We start from the raw sequence: 23,435 nt of genomic DNA on the forward strand, positions 1-23,435 counted from the left end.
ACTAGAGGCAAAGTGCAGCCGAGACTAATGAGGTAATTTTTTTAATATTTAGTCACAAACAGAAATATTGATGGGTGCCGGCCCCCTTTTTTCCCCTTAACGATTTTTGGAAACTTTGAATTATTTGTATATTTATATTTTGCATGTATATATGTCTGTATTATGTTTTTGATGTAAATTTTAAAAAAATATTTGAAAAAAGGTGACACAAACTTACCTGATAATGGAGTTTAAGATGAAAACATGAGGGGAACATGACTGTGTGAACCATATTTCTTTACTATCATAGTTACTGAGAAAATACCCAAAAAAAAGATATCGACATGAGTGGAGCTATCAAGAAAGGTTAGAGCGTCCCTGGTGTGTAGGTTTCCTCCTCTGGGGAACATGAATATATGTACAAAATTTCAAAATAAAGCTTCTAGTTGTTGAGATATTTCAGTCTGAGTATACGTTTTATTCCTAGAGCCATGATGCTGACTGGCATAAAAACAACACAAACACGACGTTATAAAGCTTTAATAAGACATTTTATACATTACACTAAAACACAGATTCAACTTCATACAAGAGCTTAAAGTAGTATTTTCCGAATGGATAATTGATTGTGCAAATGCTGTGCTGAGTTAAGACGTTGTATTCAAGATTATATGAGGATCTTTGTAGATTTCTATTCTTTTATACAAATGTTTCCAGGCCCTGATATGTAGTTTGTGCTGTGATGTTGTGCTTTACAAAGCATTTTAAGCTATTCTTTTTTAAGGCCACTTTAAAGAGGGAATGTGTGCAAAAAAAAAAAATGCACTACAGACAATGCCTTGAGACACACTGCAGCCTCATTAGATTTCTCAAAAATAAACACACATATATACATACATGTGTGTTTAGGTATAAAAGTGGCTACCTTGTACTGTGTGAAATGGTTTTAAAGGCAAGATTGTACAGGTGTGTTGAAGTAGTGGGGAGCGAGGCAGTGAGCCGCGAGTGTCCCTTTTCAAACCAAAATATTCCTCCTTAGGAAACACTCCGAAGGTGACAGATAAAGGAAAAGAAAAAAAAACATTCTATTCAGAAAAGAGTCTAAAAAAGAAATTGGAACAGCTCAAATGGTGAAGCAGAATTAACCTGCATAGGAACCATTAGCACTTCAAATTCAAAAGGTCACATTGACTATTAAGGTATCTCTTTACAGGCCACAAATAGCATCCATTCATATATTTATATGTAATGCCAGACATATAATAAATAACTGTTAGAATACAAAATGATGCATTAATAACAATGAGCTGGAGGATGTGTAAGATGTACTGGATGACTCAGCGGTGTAGTGACATTGCCTCCTATTTGGCACATTGGACTGTATTGACCTTTGGCCTCATCGACAGTCATCACTCAGGTCCGAACTTGGAATTTCCCGGCTTTGGTCAAATATTTGACCCCTTTAAACGGCTTGTACTTCTCTCCATACATGTCGAGACGGCTCACCTTGACACCTGCATAGAGACCAAAAAGTGAGAAACAGCTCAAAATGCAAATCAAGAATCAAAAAAAGAAAGTGTGACACGAAGAGGGACCTGCACTGAAGTCCAAATATTTTCCTGAAATTTTCTCGAGGGGACGTATGTGAGAACTCAAATGATCCGGACATTTTTCAGAACTTTTCCTGCTGGGTCCTCTTGAAAAATATCTGGCTCTGGAGTGAGGCCATGTGAGAACACAGCAAGAAAATGTCAGGAAAATTCACAGGTCGAGAGAGAGCGGGCATGTACATACACGCAGGAGACACCACTGGAAACACAAAGAGATGCCAATGTCCATGTGCTATAAACACAACACTGCACTTTCTGCAGGGGAATTGATACGTCATGTCCTGAATGCTCTTAACAATGCACCAGCCCTCATCTTAATCTTACAGACATTGTCCTGTTATTGTGAATGCGTCTGACCTACACAATCTCATGCTGTGTTCTTCACATGTGAAAGACAAACTCTGGACAATGTCAGGACCCAATTTTCGAGACATTTCCCACAGTTCATGTCTGAAAAGGGCTTTGTTAAGTTGACTTATTTAAGATTACCTGATATTGCCAGCTGCTGTATCTTCAGGTTAATGTCCAGCGCAGGGTTCTCCTCAGGGCGGGGGGCTCCCGACTGCATAGTCAGACCGCCACGCAGGTTAGGAAGCTTCTGGGGGTTTAGTTTCCCAATGTCCCAAACCAACAGCTAAAAAAAATGCAAAAGGACAATAAAACTAAATACATTTCATCCTCATTTTTAGTTATGCAAGACCAGCAGAAATAATGTAATAAGCTGTATGATAGACCCTGATTGGAGAAAAGTGTCCCCATTCAAATCCTACTTTAAACACACTACTGTGTCTCTGCTGAGGTCAACCTTTGTTAGTTACCTTGGAAGTGAGGTCATAGGTGTAGTTTCCTTGCGAGGCTGTGAGGTTGACACTGAGCACGGATTTTGGCATGTGCACAGTGACCATCAAGCCCTCCACCGTCTTCCCCATGGTCTGCTTGGGTCCGATCGTGATGTCAAGGCGGCCACAAGATCCCGTCTCAAAGAAACTGATGTTCTGCTTCACGTACACCGGGAGGGCCACGAGACTGAGGAACGAAACAGAGAGAATTGTGTATAAGGATAATAAAACTTGAGCCTGATATCCAATCACATGCATCAACTGGCATACTTCTGTAACATATTTTATGAAATCTCAACTTTTCCTGCTCATGACAACCAAGACCCCAAGAACTGGCTATGGACAATGTTTTTAAATTATGAATGAGACACAAAGGCATGGCTGTGCTTACTTTTGAGAGCTGACATGATAGGTCATGAGTGTGAAGTTCCCATCTGGCGGGATGAAAGAGAGGACACGCTCCGCCTCCCAGCGATTAAACCGCACACACGGGTGGAAACTCATGTCGTCGAGAAGACGAGGATTCTGTCACCAACAAAAGCAACCACAACAATGCCAGTGAGTTTTTTGGCGAGTTTTTACACGCCAAGAAACACTGAGCAACAAGGACATGAACCCACCATGAAGGACAGAGTCAGGTCAGGCATCCCAGTGAGTTTCACGCAGGCTTCGATCACACCCTGGATCTCTGCAAATACTGTTGTGCCTGAATGAGAAAGGAAAGAATAGGTAGTTGTTCAAATATATCCAACATTTCTGCCATGAATACAGTCTACATCTATGGTGATCACACAAGTGGTTGTTTGTACCTGATTTGTCCAGAATGGCATCAATTTCCTCTATCACGTCAAAATACGCCTCATTGTTGGTGTATTTAACACCCGCCCGCCTCCAGGGGATGTTGGACAACTGTCCTGTTGGCAACGTATCTCCAACATTACTGCTTCCTGGAAAAGACACACAAAAAGGCAACAGTGCACATTAATTTCATTTCAGATCATATTTAGAGATTCGTTCACAGCCGGCGATTCAGAGTGACTTCTGTTTACCTGTGAGCGTATTGACGACTGATCGCAGGATGGTGGGAGGCCTGATCATCTCTTTCAGGATGTTGGACTCTGTTGCCAGTGGGAAGCCGTTGTCCAGCATCTCCTCCAGCAGCTCGTACACCGTCACCACATTGTCCTTGATGATGCTTTCTGAGCATTCTCCGAAATAGTCCTGACAACAAATGTATTGTATGTATTAATCAAATGTTGACTGATCCGATTACTTATTTCAGAATCATTTTAGTGTATAACACAAGAAAATACTGCAACATTCTCATCACGACTTCCTTAAGTCAAAGATTGTGTCATGTAATTGCTTTTTTTTCATGTAATAGCGTAATGTTTTTCAATTTCCTGTTACATAAAAGGGTTTCCTAATCTTTTCCGTTTGTTACATAATTAAATTAAGCAGTGTCAAGTTGTGATATTTTCTCTTTTGAATAGAATTATAATTTACATAATTTTTTCACTCGACAAAAAAGCTGATTCCTCAGGAGATCTTTGCTGTTTTGTGCTTGAATTCCTAACGATACATCTAATGAATTACTTAAGATTCCTCTTGTGACCTACGAGGTTATGTTTTTGAGTGTCTTCGTTTGAAGGATTATGCAAAAATTACTCAACTGATTTCCATGAATTTTTGGGGAGGAATGGGGCATGACCCAATAAATGAATCAATCCCTTGATCTAAACCACATCTTTACACAACCAGCTAACACAAGACGCTCAGTTCAAACAGAAGCATTAAGACTTAGAAATCCTGGCATCTGTCTGGACGCACCTGGAACGTGTCGGCCACCCTGTGCAGGAACTCGATGACAAACAGCGGGGGGATCTCGGTCTGGACGACGGACAGGAAGAAGAGCTTGTCCCTGTAGATGGTGATGAGGTAGTGGTGGGGGGTCTGCAGGACTGGGGGCACATCCTCCGGCTGCACCGCCTTCTCCTTGGCCTCGAAGAAGTAGTCGCACACGGTCCTGCTGATGACGCTCTTCCAGTGCTTCTCCAGGAAGATGTCTCCCGACTGATTCACCAGGAACAGACTGTGGATCATCTCCGCTGCAACAACGAGGCGTCTGTTAGCTTCAACTCCAAACATCACGTCAGCACTTTCATTTTGAACATCAGCCCTCGTCAGTCACGAGTCTGCCCGCAAATCACAGCAACACACCGCTAGTGTCAATAACGCAAACATTTAGCTCCAGTCAATCTGGTAAACTAACTTCTATCTCAGTTCACTGGTTTGTTAGCAGCATGATTGCAACAAATTTAGGAGCCTTTTCAACGCCTGTCTTTTGGTGCTAAAGCTAAAACCGAGCCATACGGTATCCCAGACCGGGGCATTAACGTTTTTAAGGTTTTATAAGTTGTAAAAAAAACTTTTACCTGCTGGCTTCAGCTGACTCTGCCGAGACTAAATCACTCTGTGTCAATATGGCAGAAGTGTGTGAGCAGCTGAGGAGGCGCCTGCAGATCCCACGACACGTAAACGCAACTCAGATACGAGTAAATGTCGATAAACGAAAAATAAAAAGGCCTGAACAACATTATTGAGATACTGAGGTGCGTTTTGAAGGATTCAAATGTGAAGAAACTCGAGTTGTAAAGCAGACGAAACTTTCAGCGAAAAGTTCAGGGCTTTTCAGTCAGGCGAAATGTGCAGCCAGCTATTTAGATATTGCTCCCCCGAGTACAGACTTGCAGGTGTTTGTGCCACTCCCCCCTCTGAGAATGACAATAAGTGTAACATACATTAACTTTAATCGTCATGTTCGGTTTCAATGAGTAGGAATACAAATAACTGATAATTCATCTAGAGTTTTATTATTAAATAATCCTCATGATTGCAATGATTTAGCGACAGAAAGCAACTCTCATAATCAATAATATATACATATTACAACATATGATATAACATAAACAAAGTACAAAATATAAATAGGGCAATATAATAAAAATAAAATATGCTTATTCTTCAGAAATTAATTAACAGTTTTATTCCTGTTTTATCTTTTACATTTTCTAACCTTTTCCAAAAAGTGCTATTATTATACTATATCATATTTTTTCAATTAATTACCTTAATTAATTTTTTTGTAATAGATATTTTATGTCTCATGAAAAGCAAAATACTCTTATGTAAAAGTATCGCACCTCAATCAATGTAGGATTTCTGATTGGTAGAAGGATACTTCACCCTTCGAGCCCGCACTCCGGGCACCACCCCCTCCCATTCCAGTGTGGCACGCTGTTCTCTCACCGGTGAAACGTGCTCTGCTCTCTGTTTGCTCTACTCTCGCTCACCATGGCCTCCGATGAACCCAAAGCAAAGAGATCCAGATTCTCGGAGGAGAAGAAGAAGGAGAAGAAGAAGGAGTCTCCGAGCAAAGAGACTTCTACCAAGCTGAGGTGATAGAAAACAACAACAAACTTAACGTGTCTGGCGAAGCGAGGGGGGGCGCGAGTCTCCTCTGAGAATGCTAACATTAGCTCCGGTCTCTTAAGTTAGCAGTGTTTGAAATTAACGAGTGAGGTTGACATGTCGGGTTTTGATTAGACCATAAAAAGTGTTAAACCGCTCGGAGAGGAAGCTGTGGTGTGCGGTCTTAGCGGTTAGCTTCATGCTAACAGTTAGCAGGTTGTAAAACATAGGGGTCAGGGGCACTTTGGACATAGCCGTTACCGTGGCAACAAGCTTCCGGCTCAGGTGTGAGCGTGGGCCAATGTCCGATCCAGGCTGAGGGCCACCATCGCTTCCCCCCCCTCTCACGTCTTAAAGCCGCAGGAAGAGTCTTTATTTATCTGATGCTCTCCCTCCATTCAAAACCACAGCTGCAGCCGCCAGCCCCCAAAACAATGCGGTCACGTGGTTGGGAAATCTGTGGCGCTTCCATGCTGTTTACATGTGATCCAAACGTGTTGCAGTACCGTACGTCTGCCGTTCACCCCCTCCACCACTGGAGCTACTCTTTATATATCCCCCCGGTATCTCTGCTCATCAGCAAGCCCGTCACGCCGTTGCGCAGCCTCCAGGCATGGACCGGGTTGAGGATCGAGGGCTCGGGAGGACGCTGCAGGACGAGCCTATCACCAGACAGAGACCGGCAGCCCGGGTCTTCCTCCTCCTCCTGCCACCAATCGGTCGGTCCCTGGTGGGAGGAGCCGGTGGCCGTGGGAAATCGATTTGACCGCTCGCTCGTAGATCTGAAGATGTGAAGTTTTTTTTTAAAGGTTAGCTCTTTCTGAACCGGTTTTAGGTCGCTCAACAGGTCTGTCAGTTTCTAGCTGGTGCACGCACAGAGAGGGACTCCATCATGTCTGCTGCAAGGTAAGACCACGTTGACATACAGGGAGCTGACTTAAATCCAGGCAGTGGTGATTTGATGTAGAAATCCAGTTTTGTTATCAGGCTGCACGTTGCCACAGGTCTTCTGGCAGAGGTTGATGCATTGGCCACATTGGTTGATGCATTTTCTATCTTTCGGTGACACAAACTCATCAGTGTAACTTGAGTCCCTGCCTGCTGGAGAAGGATGTCTCTTTTATCTTTGCATTTTCACAATCGTCCTCCTGCTGCCTAAGATCTTGTCCTTGAAGTCGCAGACAGAGAGGCCACATCTGAAAACCTCCACGCCCATGTTGTTTGTGGAGGTGACATCTGTCCGGGGCTGCCATCAGAGACTTGCTGCATCTAGGGTTTTCCCCACTAACACAGACATGACTGGATTGACATTTGGAACCAGCATGGAGAAAGTGAAGACACCACCAAGAAACAGATATGATGCAGCTATTGCCACGATGGCCTGGTGCTTTCGCAGCATCACTCTGAGATCGTTAAGCATTTTCTTAAAGAAAAACAAACACACAAGTCCCTGTGGAATTTTTAATGCGGGGACACAAAGTGCCTTTTAGTCGCTGTCTCATCTTGTTGTGCACCAGGGGAGGGAATGTTGCTGTTTTGCTTATTTTAAATGGTGTTTTCTTGGTGTCACAAGACGGGTTTGTGAAAATTGTCCAGCCTTGTGGTCAGTTGTTTGCCTCTGGGAAGAAGAGAACGGAACACCCTGCGCGCACACACACACACACACACACACACAGAGCCTGCTGCTGTCCTGATATTTGCTCACTGTGGATGTTATAACACAGTTAAATGCATAACCAGCTAGGTCTCTCACCACTGACCACGTTAATGTTCTCCTGTAATATCTGACCATGTGTCATTTCTGAACTAGGTCTCTAAGAAATGACTTATTTCTGCTGTTCTCTGTGTGAACAGGAAGTGATAAATCATGTGATTGAAATGAAGTCGCATGGAAAAAAAGCTGAATGTTTTGCATATGGAAAAGAAACCAACACATGATGCAGAGAGGACAAACATATAACTAAATGGTGTTTCTCGCAGACCAATGTGCAAAAAAGAAACAGTGAAGCACAAAAACTCAACATATAAAAGATAAAAAACACAACATATCAATCACTGTATTGTCAATTCTGCCACATTTACAGGAGAGACGGGATTGAAATGCAATTACTCTCTCATCCCTAGTATAAACATATGTATAGAGAACATATAAGTACGCAACATATTAATTACTCAATTGTTTTTTCTTCTAACACTCAGTCTCCCTATGTTTCAGCACTAATTCGCTCTTTGGTATGGGAAACCCTTTGCTGGACATCTGTGCCGTAGTGGACAAAGACTTCTTGGACAAGTAAGTTAAAGAACTGAAGCAATGAAATACAATTGTCACCTGAATAAAGTGCTGTTGTTGGTGTAGTCCCTAAACTACGATCAAGTAGTTGCAAAGATGATTCCTCAAAGCTTAATGTAATGAAAAATGTTAATTCACACATTGCACCATATATTTTAATCCTAGTTGGTACAATACATAACAAATATTGGGATTATTTATGTTTCATTGTTCTTTTTATGCTGCTGTTATTTCTCCACAAAGCAAAGTCATAATCTGATAATATGAAATAAAGACATCTGGTGTCAGTGGAGTGGCCATTGCAAGAGGCTGACCATCAGATAAAGAGCCTCTATGATGTAATTCAATCAATGGAGATACAAGATAATGGTGATGCAAGAGAGCAAAGCACCGGAGACAGCAGAGATGTCAAATAGTCCGTGTCAGCCGAGCTTTATGTCCAGCAGAGACACAGCTTAAGTGCAGGAGACAGTGTCTCTTTACATTCGCAGTGATATGCATTAGACTGAGGAAAACTGTGCCTTTCCCTGTTTTGTCACCACGTTTACATTACTAACTAGAAGGGCGCTTTGTGGTCTACGCACCCATCAAGGTCGAACAACCCGAAATTGGTTTAAATCGTTTTTTTCAACATGAATCATACATTTTTTTAATCCCATTCCCTCACCAAGGTCGAGGTTAATCAGTGCAGTATTGTTTTCATAATCCTGTTCCTATCCTGTCAGCCACATCTTAAAGTCTGTCAATGGAACCTACAAAACTCACTGTGTGACTTAATTATTCACATTTTAATAGAAGTGTAAGGTTGTGGAGGTTCTGTTAAGGCAGCTGGAGTTAACCAGATATCCCATTTACTTCTTTATTTGCATCTTTATTTATTTATAAATGTAAAAATAAGTTAAGATAAACCTGAGTGATCCCATGCCAGGGAAATTAACTAGTTACAGCAGCAGATAGTCAGAATGAGGTAGACAAGAGAACATGTGAAAGTAAAGATGGGAAAATTAAATATTTACTTAAGTAAACTCCATAGGCACAAGATGATTGCACAAGGTTGTGTACAGTTTTATGCATATTTATTGTGATAATTAATCTGATTAGAGTAATGATCTCAAATAAATCACCATCACCACCCTACATAAGGGGAGGCAGATAATTATACAACATATTTCATACAAGCAGGTTTACCCCAGGTGCTTTACAGAGACACACAGTCTGATCATTAGTTTTCTTGTGTGTCCGAGCTGTTTGACTTGACAAGGGCAAAGGGCTCGTCTGGGCTCCAGCTCAGAGCCCACACTCAAAACCCCTGGATTAGAGATAAACCTGCAAAGCACGGCTCTATCTCACACAAAGAATCAAGCCGGACTAAAGCTGTACGTTAATCCCCAGCCTTCCTTTCCCTTGAAAGAAACTGCTCATTGTTCAGACCAACATATTGATGAGGAGTTGGGGGGTAACAGCCTTTTTTTTTAAGTAGCCTCTCAACGCTTTTTCTTGTGTTCTTTTAGCTGAAAAATGTCATGAATCACAGTTTCCATGCAAGGGACCCAACGCATCTGGCAGCACTGCCATTGTGTCTGTGATGCCTATCTACAGGAACTTAGTACAGACTCTTACTGTGTGTGTTTATATGAGCAGAGTTTTATTTGTTTGACATGGTTCTGATTACTTTTAACTCCTTTAATTATTTGCAGGTACACGCTGAAACCCAATGACCAGATCCTGGCAGAGGACAAACATAAGGCGCTGTATGTATCTTGCACACAGCAACATCCCCTGTAGAACATAGAGTTCTAACCCATCTAATAATGTGGTTTGGAGTCTGGCACAGGGAGAAAAGTCATCTCTCCTTATCCTTATTGAGTTTGTTCCCCTCCGTTCTGGGGCGGGCCAGCCAAAACAGGCACACACCAGAAATCCCCACAACTGACCTCCGTTCTTTTTTTGAAGGCCAATAGCAGCGTGGCAGATCCAGTAGTGAGAGCTGGTCCCAGCCAATAGCAAAGCAGGAAACTCTCACCTCCCAGTCCATCTGAGACAAGAGCGAGAAAGCAAACATTGAACAGCGGATGATAAGAAAATCCTGTGTGACTGTGTGAGAGAAGATTGTACTCTTGTATTTTGACTCCCCTGGGTTTAAAACAAAATAAAGTCAGGTATTAGAATAATTCATTATAATATATAATGCATACAAATTCATAGCCAGTCACCCCCATTTGATTTTTCTTCCCCTCTTCCAGATGTTGTCTCCTCTTGTCCAACATCTGGCTCAGTCTCAGGACCGCTTACAACAGCCAGCAGGGTCTCTCTCACACAAACCACACAGATGCATGTTTGTGTGTGGGTGGACATGACTGCTATATTTAGACCTCATAACATGGCGAACTCAGGAGCCCCAAGTGTGTTGCGTAACGGGCGCAAATGGTTCGAATAGTTTAATCAGTGATCAGTCATGCGTGTATTGTAAGAGAAGCCACTGTCCAACTTCAGATTGGGTTACTGGCCGTCAAGCCACATCCATCAGCATGGACATAATAAAGCCCCCCAGCTGCAGACTGTGCCTAGTGTTTTCTACACATTTAATTCTTGACAAGAAGGTGAATAAGCAAGGCTCCTAAAATGTTGTAACTCTTCCTTTAAGAAGCTGGCTAAGCCTTCAGCGCCAAACAGACGCAGTTTGGTCAGTGCTCCAAACCGCACCCAGCCACAATTGTTACTTAGTGTCTGTGTGGTCAGGTTTGAAACGTTGTACTTAGCCTTTGTCATTCAGCCAGCATCTCAAAAAGACAATTGGTAAACAAAATCTACACGTGATCAACGTTACATCCACACTACTTAAGGAGGAGGTCTTATGACAGGAGTTTTCAAACTAAAACAGGGTCAGGGGAGTTTCCAAACTTCTCAGTTTTAGTGCCTCTAAAACTCAGGAGTTGTGTCCACACCAGGTGTGTCCTTAGCTTAGTTGGTGCTTTTTCAAATAAAAATGTTGGATGGATGCCGGAACTAAATCCTCTTTTGAACATTTGACAAAGTGTTTGTCTCTGTGTGCAGGTTTGAGGAGCTGGTGAAGAACTTTAAAGCTGAGTACCACGCCGGAGGAGCCACGCAGAACTCTATAAAGATTGCTCAGGTCAGTCATGAACACAAAAATACACTTAGCCTCCTGTTCTGTCACCACATATATGCTCTATAAAATTATACTGGAAACACCGTGTGGGAAGTGAGCGGAATTGATACTGATCCGAGCTGTTTCCTGTAGTGGATGATCCAAGAACCTCATAATGTGGGCACGTTCTTTGGCTGCATCGGCAAAGACAAATTTGGAAAGACCCTGAAGCAGAAGGCTGAAGAGGCTCACATCGACGCCCATTACTACGAGCAAGACGAGGAGCCCACAGGGACGTGCGCTGCTTGCATCACAGGAGATAATAGGTTTGTAAATAATATAATTTGTTTTTGTCTGGACCATACAATCTCATCTGCCGATAACTCCTCACCTCTGTTGTTTCCTTCTCTCAGGTCTCTGGTAGCTAACCTAGCTGCTGCTAATTGTTATAAGAAGGACAAGCATCTAGACCTGGAGGAAAACTGGAAGCTGGTGGAAAAGGCTAAAGTCTACTATATTGCTGTAAGAAGAAGTTTCCGAACTATATTGTGTTTTTATAATAATATAATTATATGGTGTGTTAGAGGTAGGGTTGCAAAATTCCGGGAATATTCAAAGTTGGAAACTTTCCATGGGAATTAACGGGAATATATGGGAATTAACGGGAATAAACTGGAAATTTTGTGGATAATTTATACTAACTGTATTTACCTTGTCATACAGACATAAATATAACATTTTGTTTGGTTATAGGCTGATTTTAGCCCTGAGGAAATTTGGACACTTGACTATATGCTTCTGCATCTTTGTGTCATTCTTAACATAGGTCTTTGCACAGTATTTGCAAATGTACACAGCCTTTCCTTCTACATTGGATGGGGTGAAAAGTCTCCACACATGAAAAAGTGCACGTGGCATTGTTCTGTAGAATAAGATGAGAAAAAAGTTTGTAAAAAAACACTAATGCAATGCCAGAGATATAAATAGTCAGCCAAACAATTGGAATCATCTGTAAACAACATATTTTACAATTGATGGATAAATGAATGTAAGTAGGCTAGATGAACAGATGAACAATCCTCCATCAGAATGCTAATATATTTTCCCCAGTAATATCATCGAAACTTACCTGACTAGTCCTGCACACTACAGCAGGCCTCAACAGCCCTGCTGTAGTGTGCAGGATGCTGGGAATTATCTGTGCATGTGATGGAAGAATGCACAGTGGAGGGTTGAAATTCAACGTGCAGCGTGTGCTGCATTCCATACATCTTTAAAATAGAGTTTTGAATGATGTTTTTATTGCTCAGTGTTTAATTTGCGTAGTTTTATTGTTTTTTCAAAATTCCCGAGCTTAACTTCCCATGGAAAGTTTCCGGAAATTTACCGGAAACTTTCCACCCCTTTGCAACCCTAGTTAGAGGTCATCTCATGTCCTATCACTTCACCTTTGTACCCACATGTAGCCTTCAGAGGAGCCACAGGGACATTAGCTAGTATATTGCTGCAGGTTCTGTTCAGGATTCATTAGAGTCCATCAAGATATAAAAGCACATCAGTCTTGACCGAGTGTTGTTCCTCCCTTCCAGGGTTTCTTCCTCACCGTCTCTCTGGAGTCCATCCTGAAAGTGGCAAAGCACGCGTCTGAAAATAACAAGCTGTTCTGCCTGAACCTCTCCGCGCCCTTCATCTGCGAGTTCTTCAAGGACAACCTCATGCAGGTCCTGCCCTACGTTGATGTGCTGTTCGGCAACGAGACGGTGAGACAGACTTTCACTTTCAACATTGTCCAGTTGCGCTTTGAATCGATGACACATGCACTTTGTTACTCATCTTTTGTTTGTAAAATCTAAATCTTTCCTTGTTTGATTTCTCAGGAAGCAGCAGCTTTTGCTAAACAGCAAGAGTTCGAGGTGAGTGGACTGACAGTCTTGTTTAGCATTTGTTTCGTCATATTTTTAAAAAGTATTTTGCACATCACCCAATCATTCTGTGGATGTGTATTCTGTATGTAGACCAAGGACATTAAGGAAATTGCCAAGAAAGCTCAGGCTTTACCCAAAGACAACACAAAGAGGCAGAGGATTGTAGTGTTGACTCAGGGGAAGGACAACACTGTCATGGCCTCAGGTAAGATTTCCACTTTTCCTTTCTTCTTACTTTCATTTCTCCCATGTCCTGTCTACAATACTGTAGATATCCCCCTCAATTAAAAAAACAACAACACACAACCTCTCTTTAATAAACTAACACTCAAACGAAGAACCCAAAGTATGCTGGACCAATAGGGGGTGATAAAGTCTACATCAACAATCTGCTAAATACTTGAGAAGACCGCTGTGTGGTCCAAGTAATATCTGGCAAAGCAAACGCCTGTGATGTGGTGCAGTACTGCAAAATTTACAGCAGACTTAATTTGACCTAGCAGGGCTAACCAAATATAGATGAACCGGTGTATAGCCACAACCTTTGTTGTTGTTTCTGATACAAACTCATTACACAAAGCAACAGTGGACAAAGTAAGCTGTGATGTCATCACACACAATCACAAATCTACACTTTGGATAGCATTTGTAAAAATCTAAATTATACGCTGTTTGTGGACGAGAGGCCCAATTGCTAATTTGCTTAGCAAAATATCAGCATTAGTGTGGACAGGTTATCAGTCTCTTGTCCTCTTATACTGTAGATGTATAATTGTTTATGTCTATTCAGGTGACAAAGTCGAGACCTTCCCTGTCCTGAAGATCGACCCAAAGGACATTGTTGACACTAATGGTGCAGGGGATGCATTTGTAGGAGGTAAGTTTTTCCTGTGTGTTCATTTGATGCATTTCTAAGCTGCCCTATTGCCCTATATGTGTTTTTGTGGATTTCTGTTAAAGTCTTTCCTTTGTCATACAGGTTTCCTTTCTGAGCTGGTGCAGGAGAAACCACTGGATCAGTGCGTGAAGGCCGCACACTACGCCGGCAACGTCATCATCAAACGAGCGGGCTGCACCTTCCCAGAAAAACCTGACTTCCACTGACACATCCAGACAACATTTCCTTCAGCCTGAAACCTTGCGCTTACATCACTACACAAGTCTGACCCATAAGCTCTGTTTTTTTAAGCAATTACAATCCTCAATTCTCGTAGAATCATTTTAGTTTTCAATCAGCAACCCGTCCAGAATATCAGTCGGCATATCATTTCTTACCGTTTGTTGTTTGTGACTGCCACTTGGGAATGCTAGAGGATCATGATCCACTACAGGGATTTAAATGACCATAGAGGAGTCATGATAACAACACGGGATGTGGACATTTTGGACCTAAATGCAAAATTGTGTTTTCAAAGACGGTTCTGTTGTTTTCGGATCGTTTCCAAATGTATTTTGGCTCTGACTCTGCCAGCGTCTGGCTGCCATGTCTCCCACTGACTGCCATCGCACTCTGCTGCGAATTCTCCTGTTGACATCTCACAAGGGTGTTTTTTTTTCCCCTTCTCCTTGGACTCAAGTCATGGGAGTTTTCGGATACTGCTTTGAAATTGTGCAGAAGTGATCTTTTTTAGATTTTGTAAGATTAATTATTCATTTAATGTTTGTTTTAATTATAACAGGCCAGTTATGAAACCAAAAGTTTTTCTTTTAAGCGCACACTTTTTTTAAATGTGTCAAAGCCTAAGGCCCACTGCTGAGGCAACGTTAACACTGTTAAATGTCACCTGTACCGTGTTAGTGATTTCAGAAGTTACCGTCAACGGCGTTGCGGACGTATTTGTGTTTTTCGGGTTTCTAATGATGAGTGCCTTTTTTTTTCTATTCCAATCTATGTAAACGTTACGAAGCTTGAAGTATTGATAAGTTGAGGCCAGCAGTTTAACCAGTAATGAGCAACTGGCAGCTTGTGGGGCTGAAGCATGGACACATGTCGTTGTATTTGATTGTTCTCAGAGGAATACAGTGTTTATTAAAATGAACCTGTCCAATTTGATCAGTGGCCTGTGTTGTTTCTGGATGTATGTCAATCGTTTGCAATGTCATAAAACATATAGCCTAATTAGGGCCCGAGCACTGACAGGCAACGAGACAGACATAATATTGAAATTGTAAGGATTTTTTTTTTTTTTTTCAGGCAAATTAATTGTCTTTTTGAGGGCTTTAACATGCTCAAATTCTTACCAAAATTTGCAGTAAATTAGGAAGCTGTGAAAATTTACTTTTCATTTATATTCTATTATTTATGTATTTTTTTTATATACCTCCTGCGCAGAAGTGAACTGCGCACTTCCTGCGCAGATATCACACTTCATATCATATTAGAATCAGAATCACAGGTCGGCTGCTGAACACAGGAAGATCTGAAGCATCTGTGCGGTAATGTGATCATTTCATTCTGATCTGTGCCAGGCCATTAATGCACTGATCTGGATCTTGCATCAGTAGTAGCTGATGATGAGGAAACAACACTGGGTCCTTGAGAAAAATGTTTGATTTTGAACTTGACATAGTCATGAAAAAACTGAGTTTATTGATACAATAGTTGATGAACATTTAAATACCTGAGATTGATTATCACATATATATTATCTAGGTTTGGTCTTGCATCTGTCTTTTTTCTCTGAGTTTCTCCTCTTGTAGTGTGATGTCCAGGGCTCTGAGCTGCTTTAGGAAGCCATGGTTGGGCAGGATACAACGCCGCTGTCGCACGTGCTCAATAGCGTCCACCACAGTCAGGCTTCGTTTCATCATCAGGTACGCCAAGACCAGAGTGGACGACCTGCTCCGACCCATCACACAGTGCACCAGCACCTTGTCTGGAACAAAAGTAAAGGAGCAAAGGTCGTTTACAAACAAAGAAGAGTAAAGGCTTCTTCTCAAAACGTTATCTCAAAGTATTTCCTCCAGAACTCACTCTCAGGGTGAGCAAGGGCCTCGTGGATGAACTGGGCCGCAGAGCAGAAGTACTGGGAGATGTTGAAGGTCGGTTTGTCGTCGGCCTCCACACCGAAGTACTGGATGTTCACGTCAGTGTAGTAATCAGCACCAGTCAGCACATTATTAAACTTCCCCTCTGCAGCATTCAGCACATGTGTGATACCCAGATCCCTCAGGCCTGGCAGCTCCAGAGCCGTTTTCCTGTGTTCATGTAACACACAGATTCATTGTTAAAGGTTCAGTGTGTAGAATCTGGTGACATCTAGTGGTGAAGTTTCATGTTGCAGCTGACTACCCCTTCACCTCACCCTCCCCTTCCAAACATGAAGGAGAACCTGTGGTAGCCTTCAGTTGACATAACAACTAAAATGGTGTTTTCAATCTGAGCTACTGTAATAAACATTATAAACAGCTTACTCACTCATCCCCGATGAAGACGCTGGTCCACACCTCATTCACATGTGCATACTGAGCCATGCTGCCAGCCCAGAACAGCTGCTCCAGGTCTAATGTTCCTGGTGTGAAGTAATCACTGTCCGGGTCCACCTGCACCGCGGTGTACGGGTTTTTACTCCTGGACTTCACCACACAGGACGACATGTCGCACTCCTGCCGCACAGAAAACACACACAACCTTGAAATCCACACACCTGCACATCTGTAGATGCAGCATTAACACAATATACAGTGTTAGAGCTGCAGTCATTTTCCAGGTCTAGCTTTTGAGCTTTTTTTTCTCTTAAGATATTTTATAAAACAGTCAAAAATTTTGGGGTTTTATGCATGCAAAACGTCACAGATACAAGAAAATAAGATTAGGATTATTATTCAATGTAATAGATAATAATATATATATGTTTTAAATCACTGTGCCTTTCGAGACAACCAAGGACACCTTACAATACATCATATATAAATATATAAATAAACAAAGTTAAACCTAGCAATACATTCACAACCAACATATGTAAGACAAGACTAGTTACAAATGTAATGAATTTATTGAGAAACTTATCAACAAATCCCATAATTTGCCTATTTACTCCTTATTCATTTATCGTTTCTAATTAATATCTTTCTTCCTTTCACCTTCATATGGATAAATCTCTATTAAATTTTATTTGACTGTATCGGCTTATAAGTCAACAGTCCAAGTTCCATTCTACATCTCTGTTGAATCAGACACTTAAATTCTTCTTCTTGATCCAAACACTTCACACACATCGTTCTCAGGTCCAGTTGTTTGAGACGAAACATCGTTGAGATGTGTCAGGATAATTGACACAGATATTGTCTGTATAAATAAAACTATGAGGCCTAAAAAATACAAATACTATTGAAGGAAAAAAGTACTCACCTCTTTCTTGAATGTGTTAGAAGTTGCTGTTGACTGTTTATCTTTTCTTCAGTATGATCACAGACCAGCTCCTCTGCTTGTCTTCAGTGGACATGTGTGTGTGTTTGTGTGTGTGCATGTGACTGTGTATCAACCCGAGACCTTGGTCTGCAGCGTGAGCACGAAGACTGAAACACAGATCTTGAATAGAAACTGCTGCTGTCTCGGGCTCTGTGTTTAAGATGATATTTTTAGGCAGCTGGCCGACAACACCCGACCTCATCAACGTGACACACACACACACTCTCACGCACACGCCACACACAGACGCTTTCTCACGACCTTCCTAAAGTGATCTGATCCCTTTAATGTGACAGTGATTACTTTCCTAAAGCCCCTGTGGTATAGGATTAATGACACACAATGCCAGAAAACAAAAAGAAGTGTAGTGAGAGTAGCCTGTCATTGTCATCACAGGAATGTCACTAATGTGTGGACAGGTGTGGGGATCAGTTATTTCCAGAGTCACAAAACTTTAAGTATTCAGTTGTTGTATTCCACAATTATTTTGTGGCGAGGAGATAAACTACCAGACAGAGGGATGACATTTCTATTTGTCACTTGTGTTTTGTTATTACATTTTTTTACGGGTTCCAATAAATCGGTTTCAAGATCAGGACATGTCAGTGTCGTCCCCCCGACAAACACACATTTTGAAGATTTGAATTGGCTGCATGTCAAACAGCCAGATCACATTACACAGCTGAATAACACTGTGAGAGCTATGGGCTTGTTTTTGTGCTGAATATGTGTTCATGTAAGTGTAATAAAAAGATGACACACCCATCATATTAATGATATAATACTCAATTTATTCTACTGGTAGAGGCCGTTTTTACCGCAGACTTGTCTAAGGTGGGAAAATATTATAATTTTCTACCAAACATACAACAGATTATTGTATTGAAAAAATAATTATTAACACAAAGTAATTATTGCAAGAGTAGATGATGGAGCAGAGAGGATACAAAATAAATCATGTGTTTAGAATGAAGAAAAGAGTGAAGGAAGTGTTGAATTAAATTTTCATTTCCTCAGAAAGTGCATCATATTGGCTCCTATTGTCATGTTTGCAGACTGACCATTTTTCTTTATAGCGCTGTCTATGAACTTTGCAGCCGGTCTGAAGAAAGGTCGTAGGTCAAACTCCGGATGGTCTGCAGCTTCGACACCATGGTACCCCAGCCCAAGGTCAATGAGTTACACCCAGAGACGAAAGCACGGTTTTATCTCGCGCCACAGACCTACACGCACACAAAAGCTGATTCATTACATATCTTCTCGGCTCAGTTCAAGTTTCTGATTGTGATTTTCCTACTCACCCTTCTCCGATGTAGAGGTTCTGCCAGACTTGATTGACAGGTGTCACCGCCTTCCTGTCCATCCAGAGGATTTGCCTCAGCTCTGTCAGTGATGGTGTTTCCTCCTCCTGGCTTAAATGACCTCTGTAGCAATAAAGATGTGTATATGTGTGTACATTCTGATGTCTATGGTTTTGTGTGACTTTTCCAGGCTCATGTCGAGACTGCGGAGCTGCTGCAGGAAGCCTGGGCTGGGGCAGATGTCTCTGTGCGGCCTGATGTTAGCCACGGCATCCTGCAGGCTCAGGTCCTCGACGATCATGAGGAAGGCCAGGAGCAAGGTCGCAGAGCGGCTCACACCCATCAGACAGTGGACAAACACACGTCCGGGTACAGCACATTAACTGTGATTATTAATTGTTGGGGTCAAAGTTAAAGGTGGTGTTGTACTGGGTTATATTATATTACTATGTGTTTCAAATTTGTCCTCAGAAACATGTTTTAATAACTTTCAACACCCTCACTAACTATGACTTCAGCAAAAACATTTAACTGAATCAACACCTTTAGGAGAGTCTCTGCGTTATTTATATTTGCCCAGTTTCGTTATGTTGCATTAGATTGTACATGTGCACTTTACTTAACAGACACTGAGGGTAAATCCAGTCACACACACGGAAATAACTAAGTGTGACTGACTTGCCTCCCATGGCCAGCGCAGCTCGGATGTATCGTGCTGTTGGGTAGAAGAAAGGACTGAGGATTAACTCTTTAGCATCATCTGCCTCCACCCCATAATAATCCACCATCATGTCTCTGTAGAGGCGCGGGCCGGTGTTGACGTGGAAACAAGGCCCGAGGCCCTGGATGGGGAGTCATTTACAATGTGAGTAATGCCCAGACTGTGGAGCGAGGCCTTGTCACGAGCAGCCTCCCTAAAGCACAATCACATTGACTCAGGATATTTATATAGATGCACTGTGTGTGTGTGTGTGTGTGTGTGTGAACATACTTGTTGCCTATGTAAAGGTTTGGCCAGACTTGATTGACATGTCCAGTAGGTTTTCTGTCTGACAGCAGAAACTCCTGCGGCTCCGAAACAGAAGGAGGCGCATATGATGGATCCCTTAGAAATACTGGCACATACAACACACACACACACAGGCCTGTTTTTTAAGCTGTCAGTATAGTATAAAGTGTACAATTATGCAAAGATTTAAGCCATATCATAAAGCACATAATCAATCATTTAAAAAAATGTAAAGGCAGAGGTGACATCCTGATCTCACCTCACTTCAAGGCAGTGACAACTCGTCTTCTTCTACCCCGCTTGCTCTTATCCTTCTCACACACACGCAACCATAGCCTGTTTCCTTTAAGAACTGTGTAATCATATACACTCATCAGTGACAACACAACCCATAGACATCAGGCGCTTTCTAACACATCTAATCCGTTTTGACCACATGCCTGAAGTCTTTGTCTTCTGTCCAACAATGTGGCATCATCCCGTCAACCTGAGCTCACTTGCTGAGTTTCCATAATGACGACAGACCGTTATTTAATACTCCACTGTGTGTGTCTCTGTTAGTCGCCATGCAGGAGCCGTATAATGACTGCTTTGATCATATTTTCTTTCAGAAATATGATCAAAGCCTTGACACTAAGCACAGCATGTGGGAACAAAATACTGAATTATTTACCTTAAACTAAAAAATGCAAATGCAAAAGGCACATTTGTGCTTGAGACACATGATAGGTACAGTGATCTATTTACTTTACTTTATTTAATTCTTTAGATATTTTTGAATTCTTGTTTGAATTCATTTTGTGCATATCAAGGTCCAACACTTCCCTCATGAAATCGCATTAAAAGTCACTAGATCCAAATTTTTTATTTTGATCTGCACACACTTATAAATATCAGTTTCCTAAACATTGCCAGATTTCTTTCCATCAAGATCCATGAATTATTGTGAAGAAAATCAATGAAAATTTAAGCATTTTACAATAATTGCATTATTTGTTATTTGATTTTGTGAAACATTTTTTTTTTAAATCAAAGAAGTTATAACAACAGGCCAAACAAAGTAATTACAGCTGTGATTGCAAATCAATGCAATCTGCTGACACACCTACGGAACATGTTAACACCACAGCTTCCTCAGTTTTCTCTATACAACATTGCTACATGTGGTAATGTAAATGCTTGAGGCAACTATAAAGAGAAGACTGTAAGAGCCTCAGTAAGATACTGAACATAAGCTGCAGGAGTTAGGACATACAGAAGAGCCATGCAACCAATAAGAGGCAACTTTCCTTGTAAAATGACGCCATGCACGCTTAAAAAACCAACACTTCCGTGCTGACAACTTTGCACAAGGATTGTCTGTGGAAATGTATGAGACGAACACTGAGTCCAAAACTCAAATCCTTTTAAAAAGATCATGTTATTCACCATGTCAAAAATCTTTTGAAAACTTGTAACCATACGATATCAATCTATTGCTTGTTTTTGTCAGGTTTATAAGGCGACAGCTGATTACATGAAAACAGGGGGAAAGAGTTTTCCATCAGCAAACTTGTTCTTGTTCATCCAAAATGATTTGACTGAAATGAAAAACAAATTGTTTTAAGAAATCAAGGAGGAATAACAAGGGGCGTTATCAGGGACATTTTTTTTGGGAAAAGTGTAATGTGCAAAGAATAAAACAGATGTGAGGAAGCTCTTTGTTAGTCATTTTATCACCATAGAAACCAAATGATATATCGGAAAATGTCTTTTTGGTGTCTTTGTGGACAGACAATGCTGAGAGGAAACATTTGAAAGCAGTTTGAAAATGAAAACAAATCTGTATCTTAGTATTTACAATATGTAAAAACACATCATCATCATTGCTGCCGTAGCCAGAAGTAAAACTTGAAGAATGTCACCACACACCACGGCCTACATTATTTTCACTGTGGTAACAAATCATTGTTTACAAACACTGCCAGCACCAATTAACATGGGGTGGAATGGAGCCCTGAGGCCGAGAAAGACAGACGTCAGAGAAGAGGACACAATCTTCGTTTGAACGTCAGCTGATCGTCCAGCTTCAGGAGCAGGGACAGGAAGTTGCGATTGGGGTAAATGGCTCTTTTTTTGATGACTTGCCTCAGAGCATCTCTCAGAGGGAGACGCTGCCGCAACATCAAGTACACCAGGACCAAAGAGGCCGATCGACTCACTCCCATGATGCAGTGCACCAGCACTTTCCCTGTAGAGAAGGACGCAGAATGAGAGACAGGACAAACGTGTTTGATGGGACAGTGTGGGTGCCACATTCTTGTACTTTACCATCTTTGCTCTTCAGGGCTTTTTGAATGAAGTCAGCTGCAGGTCTAAAGTGCTGACTGAGGTCAAACTGCTCTGAATCCTCAGCCGGGATACCAAAGTAAACACAGGTGTTCCCGTAAAAACTCTGGTCGCCGATGCTGCCCTGCTTGTAGTGTGCAGCGTTCAGGACATGAGTGATGCCGAGCTTATGTAACGTCTTTCTGTTCTGTGCCACCGCCCTGGAAAACAAAGAGACCAACACAGATCAATGCCTCCCAATGCAGCACTCTGTATATGAGCAATGTCGGCCCTCCTTCAAACATTAGACACTCACACATTTCCTATGTACAGGTTGGGCCACACTTCATCCACTGCAGTGAGCTCCAGAGTGCAGGAATCCAAAGTGAGCTCCAGTTCTTTAATGGACACCAGGTCTTTTGGCTGGTTGCTCCTTGACATTATCCCTGCTCCTCTGACAGACTCCAGCACTGCTCTCTCTGTTCTCGTTCCCAGCTCCGACACCAGAGTCCGCAGCTCGGTGAGAGACGCGAGCAGCTGGTTGTTCAAATGCCGCTCGCTTCCCAAATTAGCTCCCTGTGTTTCAGAGTGTTCTCTCCGCCTGGATGTGGAGTCTTTTAATGGAGCTGTTGCATTGACCGGTCTGCTCACAGCTGCCAGATGACCAGACTGAGGTCAAATCAGAGGAGGACGAGTGAGGGGAGAGCTGCACATACAGTGAATAGGAAACGGTACAAATGGAGAAAGTCTTTTGTGCTGCAAATGAGGATCTTGGTGCCTTAGACCACCTTTCCTGTTGAGGGCTGTTTCCTCCAAAAACCTATCTGCAAAGTTGATTAATTTATTTTTATTTATGAATTAGGAGACAAAAATAAAATAAAAATCTATGTGATAACGTGAAAACTTATTTCCAAGACATGCCCTTTCTAAAGACTACTAACCCCCCCCGCACATTTTTTAGTGGTAAAAAGATTTGGGCCCAGGTTCCTGTGGTTGGAACTCAAGGAGTTGCTGCAAAGGTTCCCGCCTCCAGGGGAAAGTTCCTGGGGTTGAAACGCAACCATAGGGGAAAACCCAGAGAGATTTGATACCTGTGCCCTCCCGTTAGTCTGTAAGAACTGAAAAGGCCTCTTGGATGAGATGTGAAAGGTCTTCAAGAGTCACAACCACAAGTCCACTTT

At 41.9% G+C, this 23,435-nt stretch overlaps 5 protein-coding genes across 6 annotated transcripts; 1 reads left to right on the forward strand and 4 right to left on the reverse strand.

The window, feature by feature from the left end:
* Nucleotides 1-504: 504 nt before the first annotated feature.
* On the reverse strand, nt 505-5,149 carry ap3m1 (adaptor related protein complex 3 subunit mu 1). The gene is made up of 9 exons (XM_061086744.1): nt 4,864-5,149; nt 4,259-4,536; nt 3,478-3,649; nt 3,238-3,375; nt 3,049-3,134; nt 2,820-2,953; nt 2,408-2,615; nt 2,079-2,223; nt 505-1,493 (listed from the first exon to the last, which is right to left on the reverse strand). Exons 2-9 carry the CDS (start codon nt 4,529-4,531, stop codon nt 1,393-1,395), a joined length of 1,257 nt encoding a protein of 418 aa, XP_060942727.1. The 5' UTR covers nt 4,532-4,536; nt 4,864-5,149; the 3' UTR covers nt 505-1,392.
* A 602-nt stretch (nt 5,150-5,751) lies between these two features.
* Nucleotides 5,752-15,276, forward strand: adka (adenosine kinase a). Of its 2 annotated transcripts, none has more exons than XM_061086747.1 (11): nt 5,752-5,886; nt 8,115-8,189; nt 9,887-9,940; nt 11,244-11,322; nt 11,452-11,624; nt 11,712-11,820; nt 12,888-13,058; nt 13,176-13,211; nt 13,314-13,428; nt 14,014-14,100; nt 14,203-15,276. In XM_061086747.1, the coding sequence occupies exons 1-11, from the start codon at nt 5,783-5,785 to the stop codon at nt 14,325-14,327; spliced, it is 1,128 nt and encodes a 375-aa protein (XP_060942730.1). In that variant the 5' UTR covers nt 5,752-5,782; the 3' UTR covers nt 14,328-15,276. The 2 variants fall into 2 exon arrangements, with proteins under 2 accessions (XP_060942730.1, XP_060942731.1); XM_061086748.1 differs by lacking the exon at nt 5,752-5,886 and adding an exon at nt 6,696-6,805.
* Nucleotides 15,277-15,872: 596 nt separating this feature from the next.
* Nucleotides 15,873-16,820, reverse strand: LOC133021010 (dual specificity phosphatase 29-like). Its single transcript, XM_061087780.1, has 3 exons — nt 16,642-16,820; nt 16,198-16,421; nt 15,873-16,099 (listed from the first exon to the last, which is right to left on the reverse strand). Exons 1-3 carry the CDS (start codon nt 16,818-16,820, stop codon nt 15,873-15,875), a joined length of 630 nt encoding a protein of 209 aa, XP_060943763.1.
* A 2,230-nt stretch (nt 16,821-19,050) lies between these two features.
* On the reverse strand, nt 19,051-20,459 carry LOC133021011 (dual specificity protein phosphatase 13B-like). The gene is given in 5 exon segments (XM_061087781.1): nt 19,051-19,307; nt 19,621-19,768; nt 19,771-19,848; nt 19,926-20,009; nt 20,445-20,459. Coding segments are annotated over 5 exon segments (582 nt in total).
* A 1,506-nt stretch (nt 20,460-21,965) lies between these two features.
* Nucleotides 21,966-22,698, reverse strand: zgc:153981 (dual specificity protein phosphatase family protein). Its single transcript, XM_061086776.1, has 3 exons — nt 22,571-22,698; nt 22,258-22,475; nt 21,966-22,177 (listed from the first exon to the last, which is right to left on the reverse strand). The coding sequence occupies exons 1-3, from the start codon at nt 22,693-22,695 to the stop codon at nt 21,966-21,968; spliced, it is 555 nt and encodes a 184-aa protein (XP_060942759.1). The 5' UTR covers nt 22,696-22,698.
* Nucleotides 22,699-23,435: the final 737 nt, after the last annotated feature.

The sequence above is a fragment of the Limanda limanda genome, chromosome 15 (assembly GCF_963576545.1).
Source record: "Limanda limanda chromosome 15, fLimLim1.1, whole genome shotgun sequence".
Taxonomy (NCBI): Eukaryota; Metazoa; Chordata; class Actinopteri; order Pleuronectiformes; family Pleuronectidae; genus Limanda; species Limanda limanda.

Excerpts from the sequence above, each read along its gene's own strand:
- ap3m1 (XM_061086744.1), bottom strand. The coding sequence starts at position 4,531 with ATGATCCACAGTCTGTTCCTGGTGAATCAGTCGGGAGACATCTTCCTG. Across the intron at positions 3,135-3,237 it reads TGCCATTCTGGACAAATCAG|GCACAACAGTATTTGCAGAG; the intron begins GTACAAACAACC and ends TTTCTCATTCAG. Across the intron at positions 2,616-2,819 it reads TATCATGTCAGCTCTCAAAA|TCTCGTGGCCCTCCCGGTGT; the intron begins GTAAGCACAGCC and ends TTCGTTCCTCAG.
- adka (XM_061086747.1), top strand. The coding sequence starts at position 5,783 with ATGGCCTCCGATGAACCCAAAGCAAAGAGATCCAGATTCTCGGAGGAG. Across the intron at positions 11,821-12,887 it reads CTAAAGTCTACTATATTGCT|GGTTTCTTCCTCACCGTCTC; the intron begins GTAAGAAGAAGT and ends CCTCCCTTCCAG. Across the intron at positions 14,101-14,202 it reads AGGGGATGCATTTGTAGGAG|GTTTCCTTTCTGAGCTGGTG; the intron begins GTAAGTTTTTCC and ends TTTGTCATACAG.
- LOC133021010 (XM_061087780.1), bottom strand. The coding sequence starts at position 16,820 with ATGTCGTCCTGTGTGGTGAAGTCCAGGAGTAAAAACCCGTACACCGCG. Across the intron at positions 16,422-16,641 it reads AGCGTCTTCATCGGGGATGA|GAAAACGGCTCTGGAGCTGC; the intron begins GTGAGTAAGCTG and ends ACATGAACACAG. Across the intron at positions 16,100-16,197 it reads GGCCCTTGCTCACCCTGAGA|ACAAGGTGCTGGTGCACTGT; the intron begins GTGAGTTCTGGA and ends CTTTTGTTCCAG.
- zgc:153981 (XM_061086776.1), bottom strand. The coding sequence starts at position 22,695 with ATGTCAAGGAGCAACCAGCCAAAAGACCTGGTGTCCATTAAAGAACTG. Across the intron at positions 22,476-22,570 it reads AACCTGTACATAGGAAATGT|GGCGGTGGCACAGAACAGAA; the intron begins GTGAGTGTCTAA and ends TTTGTTTTCCAG. Across the intron at positions 22,178-22,257 it reads AGCCCTGAAGAGCAAAGATG|GGAAAGTGCTGGTGCACTGC; the intron begins GTAAAGTACAAG and ends CCTTCTCTACAG.